The sequence below is a fragment of the Leptosomus discolor genome, chromosome Z (assembly GCF_034619465.1).
Source record: "Leptosomus discolor isolate bLepDis1 chromosome Z, bLepDis1.hap2, whole genome shotgun sequence".
NCBI classification, from domain to species: Eukaryota; Metazoa; Chordata; class Aves; order Leptosomiformes; family Leptosomidae; genus Leptosomus; species Leptosomus discolor.
Window position 1 is genome coordinate 4,469,853 of NC_141419.1, and position 12,199 is coordinate 4,482,051.

At 50.3% G+C, this 12,199-nt stretch overlaps 2 protein-coding genes across 3 annotated transcripts; one reads left to right on the forward strand and one right to left on the reverse strand.

The window, feature by feature from the left end:
- Nucleotides 1-171: 171 nt before the first annotated feature.
- On the forward strand, nucleotides 172-5,383 carry RSRP1 (arginine and serine rich protein 1). Of its 2 annotated transcripts, none has more exons than XM_086479215.1 (6): nucleotides 172-362; nucleotides 588-643; nucleotides 1,935-2,564; nucleotides 2,922-3,076; nucleotides 4,297-4,377; nucleotides 4,854-5,383. In XM_086479215.1, the coding sequence occupies exons 1-6, from the start codon at nucleotides 274-276 to the stop codon at nucleotides 5,037-5,039; spliced, it is 1,197 nt and encodes a 398-aa protein (XP_086335341.1). In that variant the 5' UTR covers nucleotides 172-273; the 3' UTR covers nucleotides 5,040-5,383. The 2 variants fall into 2 exon arrangements, with proteins under 2 accessions (XP_086335341.1, XP_086335342.1); XM_086479216.1 differs by having other exon boundaries at nucleotides 591-643.
- An 832-nt stretch (nucleotides 5,384-6,215) lies between these two features.
- On the reverse strand, nucleotides 6,216-8,775 carry SYF2 (SYF2 pre-mRNA splicing factor). Its single transcript, XM_086479579.1, has 7 exons — nucleotides 8,716-8,775; nucleotides 8,509-8,634; nucleotides 7,978-8,103; nucleotides 7,593-7,710; nucleotides 7,398-7,488; nucleotides 6,726-6,824; nucleotides 6,216-6,612 (listed from the first exon to the last, which is right to left on the reverse strand). The coding sequence occupies exons 1-7, from the start codon at nucleotides 8,773-8,775 to the stop codon at nucleotides 6,447-6,449; spliced, it is 786 nt and encodes a 261-aa protein (XP_086335705.1). The 3' UTR covers nucleotides 6,216-6,446.
- Between the last annotated feature and the right edge of the window lie 3,424 nt (nucleotides 8,776-12,199).

Below are 12,199 nucleotides of genomic sequence, written 5' to 3' on the forward strand. Positions count from 1 at the left end.
CAGGCGCACTGGGTGCAGGCGGGGGGTATCCCAAACAGAGCCTTCTGCGCATGGGCTGTAGTACTAGGGCGGAGGGGGTGGGGGTCGGGGGCGGTGGCTGTCAGTGCGCATGCGCTCTGGCTCGCTGTTGCGTAACGGCGGGGGCTTCTGGAAGGTTCTCGGCTGCCCTCAGTCGCTGCCGGGCGGCGGGAGCGGGCGGGTGCTCTTAGGGCTGCGTCCCGCCGGGGCTGTATCGCGGCTTGTTTCTTGGGTGGAGGAGCCTGGGCGGTCGCTATGGGGGTGACTCACGAAGCGGGGCTGTCTCCTCAGGCGTCGCCGCTGGAGCAGGATCCGTGCGGGGGGAGCCCGGCTGGCTGGAGCCGGTGAGTTGGCGGGGCGGCCGCAGGGTACCGCGGGGGCAGCTCCGCGGAGCCGCGGGCGGGGGTGCGCTCGTAGAAAGCGGTGGTTTTTTTTGGGGTGGGAAGGGCCGTTACTCGTTTTTCGTTGAACTTGTTGGGCGGGGGGGAGGGGGGGGGGTGGCGGGTCGCTGTGGCGCGCTTTTCGCGGGGTGGAGGGCGGTACGTTATTCACGTCTCGCTTCATTGCAGAAGCGGCTCGGTGTCTCATGGGAACCAGCACCGTGGGTGTCCGGCGGCTCCCAGCGGTAAGTGCCCCTGAACAGCCTCTGGCGCGAAATGGCGTTCCTTAATTGAGCCCTTTAACGTGAGGGCGGAGGGGACCCGTCCGCGGGGTGCGGGCCAGTCGTGTGAGAATACGTGAGATGTGCCCAGTACGTGCGCTGTTGGATAAACAGTGAAGTCTAGGTAGCTTAGCGATGGGAGGAGGGGCGGTGTTTGAGATCAGAGTTAATCAGTTGTTTGCTCTTAGCTGTGCTTTGTATAGCGCTTGTGACCTTGGCCTGTGTTTAGAGGTGATGTAGTGAAACTTGAGCTTCAGTAGCAGCAAGGGGAATGCTTCTTACAAACTCGTGTAGAAGTTAGTACTCTTAATCGATTTCAGTACGGTTTTGAGATCTATTTGGTAATTTCGGTTTACAACGAGCACTGAATAGAAACTTTGTGGTGAAGCAAGCTTCCTTAGACTGTAAAGCGGTGACATAATTTGGGGCTTAAGCAATGGAGATGAGGTATTTACACCCTAGAATACAGTAACCTTTGTAGATATAAAATGGCTGCCACAAGAGGGACAGCCATTTTAATTATTAATATAGAAACGTAACAAGTGTTACATCCTTTACGAGCCACATCCAGTGAATCATTAGCTGTGTTTTTCACTAGTTATGTAGAATGTTTTTAGTAGCAGCCTGCTACATACGCTGCTGGGATGTGTGGAGTTTTGTGCAGATAGTTTTGTAATGCAATACGGTCAAGATCTTGAAGCAGCTGCTTTGTACCTTGAAGGTTTTTTTTTTTTTTTTCTCCTGTTGGAGGAAAACAGTTAATCTTAACCTCCATAGACCTGCAAAAGAAACACTCAGTTTGTACTAGTCTGGAAGGCAAATAGTTATTTTGCATTGTAGATACAAAAGGCTGCATTTAAAATAGATTGAAGATAAAATACCTTGAAAATTCTTTTTGGAGGGTGGAAAAAAGGTATTAACTCATCTCCTTTTCACAAAAGGTGTGTGCTTACCTAGCAAACAAAGGGTATTAAACTTCAAACACAAAGAAACCTCCCTTCAAAATTCCCCGCAGAACTACTGATGGTTGAAACTGAAGCTTTTTTTTATTTTGTGTAGAAGACTGACCACAGGAGAGGAAATGATGAAACGTTAAAATTGTCATGTGCAAAACATGCTGATAAACTGGATGAGAATTGTTGGTGTGTTTAATTTATCTTTGAACTTTTTGCCTGTGTGTCATAGTGTTTGTTGTTGCTGTGACAATGACTTGATGCACGTAAATGATTAACTTCCCCCTCCCCACCCACAACAGGAACAGAGACCGGGTATTACAGAACAACCATAAAAACAGAACCAGCTTCTGAAAGTACCTGCACGGAGAAAACGGTGGTCAGGAAAACTGATGATATGACAGGCTTCATGGATGACTTAACCCTCAGCTCACCGAAGAAAAGAGAATCTCCTTTGAGATCCAAGAGAAGTTACGACAGGTCATCAACAAGGTCATCTAGCAGATCCTCTTGCAGTTCACGGTCCAGTTCAAGTAGTTCCTCTTCAGCTTCCTCCAGAAGCTGGAGCCGTTCCAGATCACGATCAAGGTCCTGGGCTAGAAGGAACGGTTCCCGAAGGTACAGAAGATACTCACGTTCATATTCCAGAAGTCGTTCGAGATCCCGTGGCTACATGAGGTACCGAGGACGGTACCATGCCAGACACTACAGGAGGTACCACCGCTCTCCTCCGAGGTACAGATCACGCAGTAGGTCGTGGTCTCGTGGAAGATCGTACTATAGAAGGTCCTATTCGAGAAGCAGGTCACGTTCAAGAGGCCGAAGGTATTATGGATTTGGGCGCACAGTATATCCTGAGGCTTACAGGAGCTGGAGAAGCAGGTCGCGGACAAGATCTCGGAGCAGGTCACCTCTCCATTTGAGTGAAAAAGGTACTCTTTTTTTTTTTTTTTTTTGAGACTCTTGTTGTGTGAGGACATCAGAACACACAATTTATATTTATTTTAACCAGTCAAATTCTCATCTGCTTCCTTGCTTTATAGAGCATAACTGATAATGCCAGTACGGAAGAAAATTTATGTGTGGTTATAAAAATGTATTTTAAAAGGTAGTTCAGAGCATATTCTTTGCAATTCAGCTGAAGCTAAATCTCCCAAGTTCTGATGCAAATCCATCAGAGTTGATGCTTATGTAGGTGCAGTGATAGTAAAGCTGCAGTTTTTAGGTTTGCATGAGTAGGTATGTGTTGATTTAAATGTAAAGAGTGACAGGTTTTTTTCCTCTTGTAGACAAGAGGGAGCTCCTGGAAATTGCAAAAGCTAATGCTGCAAAAGCTCTGGGAACAGATAACATAGTCTTGCCAGCAAGCTTGAAGATCCTTACTCCTTCCAAAGAGATCAAAAATGAAAAACAAGAGCGTGAAGATCCTGGAGAGTCAGCTGAGGTAAGTATGAACTGGAGTACTCTCAAGGAAAAGGTAAATGCTTTTTAAAATTTGTCACCTGCATGGCTGCATTAGAGCTTTTTAACTGTGGACTTTGTGATTATGAATTCAAACCCTTGAACAAAAACTTCAGATTTACCAGAACGCTAAAAACTACTGTAGAAACCACTGTAGACTTTGCATTAAGCTGCACGTACTCTGGACTCCGAAGAGGTGGTTGATCCATGAGTACACGCAGGTTTTCCAGCAATGGTAGGTTGGGAAGGAGAGGTGAATGTAGTTTGTTCTTTTGAGTTGTTCTTCTCATGGGGTATTGCCCATTACTTGGACTAGTTTTTGTGGTTTTGACCTAAAACAAGGAGTCTCCTTACCAAACCTAGCAAATAGTGTGGATTTTTTTTAAAAGATTAAATCTTTCTACCCTTTTAACTGTTAAAAGCTTTTCATGTACAACAAACTGTTTCCCAGAACTTACATACCCAAGCACACAATGCATTTTACATACTTTATTTCTGTCTTATAGAAATCATGACTATGGTTCCAGACATGATGAAGAAAATCTGTTGGTAATTAAGGGACTTGTGGGCTATAGCTGCTGTGCATTTAAGGGAGGGAGAAACTTGAGCCGCTTAAACTGAATTTGAATTTTAGTTTGGCTCTGTTACGGTGTGTTAACCTGATTCGTGGTAAATACAAAACTGCGGTAACTGTTACATCGATCAGCTACTGCTGTTTCAAATGGAAGTAAATTTACTGAGGGTTTTAGACAAATGGTACAGGCATCCCTTTCACAATATATGCAATATATTCCAGATGTTGAGAGAGTACAGAAGAAGAGGCCTGCATCACTTGCAGATAAGTTTATTGTCATTATCCAAAGCTGTGCAGGATGGATATGCCGAATTGAATGCACCTTACTGTATCATGACACGTCATTGTCTGTCAGTCCATGCTTTTGGATCATTTGAATCCTTTTAAGTCTGTAACTGGGGCATGGAGATCAGGTCACATGTGAATTGGCACAGTGACATTGATAGAAATGCTGAATGCTTTCCAAATTGACTTCAACATTGATCTGTTGGCGTATTTAGTAGCTTACAGCTACTTTTGATGTAAATACCTGAAAGAGCTCTACCAGAAAGTTCATACTCTCTAGTAACTGCCATAACTTGCATGGAATCATGTGTTCTCCCACTTAAGCCCTGTCTGCTCTTCTCTAGCAACCCAGAAGCCTGGCAGAAGACGCCAAGAGTGGAATGGAGAGAGCAACCATCCAGAGAAGCATTTCTTTCAGTCCTAACGTAAGTGTGGTTTCCCAGGATGGAAGTCCTGTACCTCATCCCTCCTGTGTAAGGCTTTCCCCAGCATTGGTTGTGAGAGGAAAGATCTTACTAATAGTGACAAGTTGAATGTAATGGCTTAGTAATTACTTTCCTAGCGGAGTTAGAGCAGTCCTTTAGCAGTAGAGGACTGTAAACACGCTACAGCAGTGTCTTTAAAATAGATGCTGATGTTTCAACTCCTCTGATACTGTTGAACATCGGTACTGCAGACTCGAAAAAGTCTGCCAAAACTGGTTTACGCTAGAACTTACTTCAAGTGCCTGTTTGGATATATTTTAATAATGCAGAGCTAAGGAAAAGCACCTTCCCTGAATGCTGTGTCAGTGACGTGTATGAGAACATCTCGTACCAGTACAGATCAACCCCTTGAGGCTGACGGGCCTCAGTACATCCCTTGTTGATCCAGCATTTCTAAAAGCCGTTTCTTTTTCCAGAATACAATGGCAAAACCAGTACTACAGAAGCCAGCGAGCCATGTTGTTAAAGAACCGGCAGTTTCTCTGGGAAGAGAAGATGAGAGGAAGGGAAGTCCCTATGGGCAGTGGGTGCCTGTCAAGAAGGAGGAGAAGAAAACATTTTTAAACTTCTCACCTAAAAGTGCTCCGTTCCGGGCACGCTAGCTTGTTTTTTCTTTACTGCCTCCTGACTGCAGCATTATGCACACTTCAATAGTGAGATCTGCAATTTTCTGATCAGGTTGAAGACTTGTTAATATGGAGTATTTATTTTGAGATCTTAATTTTGGAATCTTAGGTTTCTCTTTCAGATACAGAGCACAGTGATCCAGAAGCCACAGGTGGGAATCTTGTGTATATTTGTAAATATTTTGTATTGCTTTAATGGACTAGAACTTACAGGTGGGTAACTTTTTCTAAACCATAGTTCAGTAGCTGTTATTTTGAACACTTGATTTACATTGTGTAACTGTTTACTTCAAGTAAATAAACTTTAGTTTTGCACTGGCTTCTCAGCGTGTCAAGTGTTAGACCTGTGTTGGGTAGTAAGTCGGCCGTGTCCTGCAAGTGGTTATTGCCAGGTTCACCTTCCTCTTGCCCTGCTGTCACCACAGAGAAAGTAATTTCCGTGTCACTCTGAAAGTGCACCTTTACCCTGGAACCGCTCCTGTCCAGGCTGGGCCCAGTTCAGGGCCTCCAGAACAACTGCCCCGGGAAGCCCATGTTGGATGTGTACCCCACTGCCCCGTGTGACGCCATCGCCGTTGTCACTGGTGGAAGCGCCGTGCTCGAGCGGCTTTGCTCCCGCTGGCTTTACTGCTGAACTGGACTTAGGGCTGGCTGGTGGTTTGGTTTAGGTCGCTTTAAAACCGGCCTTTGGAGGCTGGCTGTGGGAGGCAGTGAGTGAACTGTGGAGTTAGTGGAGGAGGCTGGGACTGCTCAGAGCTCCGGAAGGCAGCAGCGCGGCACGCCTGGCTCCGGGGCTCACCCCTCTTTGTGAAGAAAAGTCAACAGGCTGCTGTGTGGTTTTGGGAGCAATCGGTTCGACTCATGTTTTGTAAAAATAAATAGTAAATAAACTAACTTTGACTCCTCTGGTTTGGAAGCTTCTTTAAGAAAAGTTAATGCTTTAACAGAAGTTGATGCTTGAGATAGTCCCTGTTGTGGGGTGAGGAGCTGCCTGGGCGGTGGGATGGTGGTGCCTCAGGCACATGGCAGCTGGGGGGGGGGGGGGGGGCTTCTCTTTCCCAGAAGGGTCATACACCTGCCTCAATTCTTGCTAAATGCTGTTTTCAGGGACTTTACCTGCTCCTGAAGAATGAAGACGAGCTTTACTCTAAATCAGTAAGAGCTTGTGTTTATTTAAAGCATAAAACTCCACAAACTGGTCACTTCTGAAAGTAAAAGCTATATACAGCTGAAGTTGTTAGGCAAATTACTTCTATATATTGTTGATTTTATGAAGTACTTAGTTCTACAATATATTTTTCTGATACAACTCTGACTTGCCCACGGAATCTCTACACCAGGCTTTACCAGAGCTGTTGTACGTGTGCTGCCTGAGCCGGCGGTTCAGACGGCCGTTCCCCTCTCCAAGTTCTGTTTGATCTCGGCCGTGTACTTCCCGTAGAACCTCTCCGCCTTCTTGTTGAACTTGGCGTTTCTCTCGTTGATGTAGTCAATGTCCGCGTCGTCGTTGTAAGGACGGCGCCGACTGTATTTTTCACGCTTCTCAATTCTGTAAGAGAAACATGGCAGCGTTGGAAGAGCTGAGGGTGAATCCTGCGGATCTGCTTACACGCAGCTCCTCTTGGTCACGCGCTGCTTTGCTTTGTCTTAGTATTTACTTACTGTTTCTCAAGATCTGCAACCATCCTGTCAACCCCTTCCTTAGACGGCACGTGAGTTCCGTGGAGAAGACTGTTGGATGTGGGATAAAGCGCTTCACCACTGGACAAGAGGAACAGACGGGCAGCGGTTTACACAACTATTGATGGCTTTGGGATTTCGCTGCTTCTGCTCGATTCTTACCGCAACACTTCAAGGCACTTGAACCCCCATCCCAGATTCAAGTGAGAACAAGTTGATGCTAAAAACGAGCTCTCAGTCATTGCGAGAGGCACTAGCACGTGCCTATGGAGGATACAGAAACCCACCGAAATTCTAAAGCCGTCTGAGTGCAAACTCGGTGAGTCCTCACCTGTTCTCGCACCATGCCAGGCTTCTTAAAGCCAGCACCTACCCTGACCAACAAGATCATCTACGTACACGTTTAAATATAATCTAATTGACTAAATGCTTCTTCAAACGCAGTAATGCCAAGTTTGAAGTGAACCTCAACAGTTACATCACTACTGCTTGTGCCGACTGAAGCAGGGATTGTGGAACAGACCATCAGGCCACGCTAAGACTAATTAATATTGCAGTGTGTATGAGAAGGTGCGTGTGCAGGTTTAAGTCTTTAATGTTTGCTAATGATGTAAATGCTGCTGGCACTATCAGATGGCTGAAGTCAGAACTTACTACTGCTCCTTCAGCCTCTCGTACTGCTCCAGGTCGGGTTTGATCTGCCGGGTTAACCTCTGGTACTGGCGCAGCTGAGCAGCCGCGTAATCTTGGGAAGAAAATGAACTGGTGTAAGGTCAAGGGTTTCATTTCGCAACCCCCCAGCAAAGGCGTTCGTTACGAACACGGACAACTGCGTAGCGAAGCCATTACCTGAAAATCCTAGATCTGGATTTTTCCTCTTCTTTTTCCTTTCCCATCTCTCGGCATCCTCAGCACTGATCTCCAGCAGTTTAACTCGCTCGTAGTCTTCTCCTCTTGCCGCGCATTCCTAACAGGGCACAAAGAACACGCCAGCGTTAACGATAAGGTAGCGGCCAGGCATCAAACTTTGAGCTGCCTAGCTCAGTCCCATCAACCTCTAGAGCAGGACGGTAATTTAGATAATCAGGAGTCTAATTAGGAGATGGATTTGGGGGGGATAATGTCTGTTTAGGCTCCCAAGATTGTCCAGCCACCCCAAAGGGGGGCTCAGCGTCGCTGTGGGTGCCTGGACTGAGGCTCAGCAGGTTTCAGGAAGCTGTAACTGTGCGTTTACCTTCTTCTTTTCCTCCACCTTCAGCTCCCACTCCAGCCGAGCTTTTTTGGCTTCCCAGTTTGCTGGCAATTTAAGTCTTTTATCTTCTTCCACCACTTCCTGGTGATTCAGCTTGCGAGCCTCGTTCTAGGAGCAAACCAGTTCGTTACCGGTGGCAACGCTCCATCACGGAAACAAGAAAAACGGAACCCCGGGGATCACAGGGGCCCATCCCGGGAAGGGGCCAGGCCCTGGTCGCTGATTGCGCCACGCAAAATGCTGTATTTGGTGAAGGACTAAAGAAACCATCACCCGCACGTGCCGGCTGGGGGTTAGATCAGGCGCGGAACCGCTGATCCGGCGGGAGCAGCGAACCGGGGGCGCAACCGCCCCGGGACCGCAACCTCCCCGGGACCGCCGGGCCGCGGCCGGCCTGCGCCCCAGCTGGGCCGGGCAACTCCCGCCGCCCCTTCGCTTTGCTTCCCCGCGCAATCTGGGGCAGCGCTGGCAGGAACCGGTCCCGGTCCCGCTCCTGTCGCCGCCGCCCCGTACCCGTTTCATGTGGAGTTCGCGGAACTTGCGCAGCCGCTCCTCCCGCTTCTGCTCCGCCGCTGCCAACGCCGCTGCCGCCGCCGCCTCCGCGTCAGGCCTCGCCTCGTCCTCCGAGCCCGAGGAGCCCTGAAACGACCCACAATCAGCCACCGCCACTACGGAAAGAATCGGGAAAACCCCCTTCTTCCCCCCTCGCCGCCGCCTCACCCCGCCATCGGCATCGGGATCCCCTAAACCCCCTAACGCCGACACCGCCGCTGCCGCCATCGCTCACGGCAACCCCGTCCGCTTCCGGCCTTGCGCACGTCCTGCCGGAGCGATGGCCGCGGCGCTCGGGCGCCCCCCAGCGGGCGGGAGGTGCTGCTGCCCCCGTCCCCTCACCTGGCGAGGCGGCCGCAGCGGGGTCTGGGGCTCCGCCGAGGCCTCGGCCACCGCTGCCGCCATCCAGCCGGCCCCTGGTGCCCCTCGCCTTGACGCCTACGGGGCTCCCCGCACCCCCGCCCCCGGAGCTGGAGAGGGTTCAAGCTCTGTCCCCCGCCAGCGTCCCGTCGCCGGGTTTGCCGCGATGGCCTCCGGTCGTCGTGTCCCCTCTCCGCTGCCCGATTGAAAAGGAGCCCAGTGTCACAAAGGGCTGTTGTGAGGTGACCCCGGCCCCATCCAAGGAGCCCCGGTTGCTGTCGCTATGCGGTGCCCTGGAGTCAGCGTTCTGCACGCGTGGTTTGGGCTTTACGGGCCGAGGAAAAGCTGATGAAAAGTGGTGACTCTTCTTATTTATCTTTGGAGGTGGATTTAAGGCTTGTGACTGCACCTCGGAGCTGTCTGGAAAGCAATCTTTAAGTTACCGCTGTATTCCAGACACTGATGTCTGGTCAGGTAACCTCCTGCAGGCTTAAAGTGACTCCGTGGTTCAGTCACCGCAGTGAATCAACCTTTTTCCTTCTTGCAAGGAATCTATGGGGAGATGCAAACTTTATAGTCAAAGTAAGGAAGCAGCAGGTGAAGCAGATGAACGCTGCTGTGCCTCAGCTCCCCTGGAAGCACTGGCGAGAGCCAGGTAGGATGAGGAACCAAGCCGCAGCGTCCCTCTGCCTGCGCTGTCTGTCCGCTTGGCCCCTCCGGGAATCGCTCACGTCACCCACCACAGGTTTGCTCAGGGAGAAAGTTGCAGCTCTCACAGAAAAACAAAAGTTTTGTGGCGATTTCTGAGCAAAGAAATTTAAAAATTGCAGAATATTGCTGCAGTGGCCGGGATCTTCCAGCCTTACAAAGCCAAATGGAGATCTTATAAGGGTTTGTCAGTAATATTGATACATGCACGTAGAAGTGCATCCATGTGTATGTATGTGTAATGTCTTTATATTCGTACAGTAAACGTAGAAGGGTTCTTTGAAGAAATGCTCCAAGCCCTGTAAGGTTAATAACTGCTGGCTGACGATGTGTTTCTTAAATTGACCTTGTCAGCTGCGGCTCGTGACTTTCCAGCAGAGGGAAATGCAGCACAAGCGATGAGGGGTTGTGGCAATGGCAGGCAGCCCTGGCAAACGCAAACTATCTCTGGTCTCTTTTAACTTCACTTTCTTCCGCTGCCAAACTCTGATGCATGCTGAGTGATTAAAAATATCAAATACAGTGTTACCCAGCAAGGAGTCAAGTCGGAGGAAAAAAAAAAAGAAGAAACCCAGCCTAGCGAAGCCAGTGCTGTAAAACTGAGCAGACTGTGGCAAAGAATGGGAGGCAGAAGTTTTTTATATAGCCCTGTTGACAATATCTTAAGAAAAAGGAGAAGATTGTCCTGACGTGGTTTGGTTTTTTTGGGTATCCCCCCTCACTTGCCTTCTCCATATCCTCGCGGCTTGCCTGGGAGTTGTCAGATTTCCGTGCAGACGGAGTGAACGGCCACCACGCTGGCGAGCTGGTGCTGGAAGAGGGGGGATTTCTGAAACAGCTAGTGAAGGGGTTGATGTTGTTGTGCAGTAAATTGGGCAGTGCGCTGACAAAACCTCAGTGATGTGCTCGGGCCATGGCTTGACCGGTATCTCTCTGCTCTGTCTGGAGCTCCCGGCCCCTCTGCCCTGAGCTTGCCCCTTAGGTCCTGTCCTCACTGGCTCCGAGCCCCTTGCAGCAAGGGCTGTCCCACCACCTGCAGAGGTGGCCCCATGGAAAGGGTTTTTAGCGAAGGTGATCAGTGCATGACAGGAGTGAAGGGAAGGTGAGAAACACCTCGCTGCCGCTGCAGCAGCAACCCCGGCCGTGTCCTGGCAAGCGTTGGTGCTCGTAAAGAAGAGTAGCAGGATCTGGCCCTGCTCTCGTGCCCTAAGATGGTGCTCTGGTGTGTCTCTGTGTCCCTCCTGTGGGAACTGGTTGCCACGCTTAGGATCAGAGAAGTTTCGGGAGCAGGGAGGGGTGCTGGCCTGGCTCTTGGATGCAGGAAACGCCGCATCAGCTGCGCCCCTCTGCAGCTCCCACCTGCGGTCCCTGGACCAGCCTTTTAGTTTTTGGAGCCTCCAGACAATCTCCTGTGACATCTGAGCGCTGGGTCGCTCTGTGTCTTTTCCAAACACGAGGTAGGAGCAAGTGGAGGGGCGAGTGGCAGAGGCTGCCCCAGATATCTGCTCTGCTCTGTGACGTGGGGGGTGGCCACAGCTCAGCTGCAGAGTGGGGCCGTCAACCGCTTGCGTGCTCGCTACCCTTTTATTTAATCACGGGAAGCCGGATGGTTTTTATGGGTTTGTGCAGTGCCTTGGCCCAGCCAAGCCCTGAGCTCGGTGGTGCCTCTTTTCCCTTCTCACTGCCGTAATGCAGTTAGAAAATAAGCCCAAGAGGTTTCCCTGGATTCTGTGGATTTGCTTCTGGGTCCGATGCCAACTCAGGAAGCCCAGTGCAGGTGCCGAGTGCCTCCCCGGCTCGGCGGTGCAGCTGCGAATCCCAACCTGGCCTGAAAGAGCAGGGAATTCTCCCAAACCCGCCGGGTGCCAAGGAAGAGGGACTGGTCCTGCGCAGGCTGACAGTGAGTACATGCAGATCTGCTCTTGCTGTCACTTACAGTTAATTTATTTTTAGATTAAAAAATGTTTTTATTTCTCATGCACACAGAATTGGCACTGCTTTTTTGGGTCATAGCTGACTCCATTGTCTTCTCCAGTTATGCCTCCCCTGCAGTGCCGAAATGAAAAATTCCAGTTACATATTGTACAGGGGATGGGAGCTTGGAGGAACTGACTCATCTCGGTTATATTTGTCCTTTTCAAAGGGGAAGATCCTGGTTGAGGGGTGGTGGGGGAACAGCATCGGTTATCTCCCAGCCACCGCAGCAAACGTGATGCTTTTATCAGGAGGCCACAGGGCGTGCGGCCGAGCGCTCCTGCGAAGGCAGCCGGGCGTCCTCGCAGCGTGAAGCTCCTTGGGCTGCTCAGAGAGTCAGGGCAGCAGGGAAGGGAGGGGTTTGTGCTGTTTCTCAGAAAAATAGTTGTGGCTCCAGCGTGACAAGAGGCCACAGCGTGCTCCCCAGGACTTGGGCCAAGCCCCTGCAGGTAGCGAGCCCCAGCCTTGGGGACATTTCTCACCCACAAGGGAGGGAGGACAGCTCCAAGCTGGAGCTGAAGCGAGGTGCTGCAGCATGGCCAGTGCTTAAACACAACAGCCAGGACACTGGGATGGCCCGTCCCTCACCCTGAGCCAGAGCATCCATCAG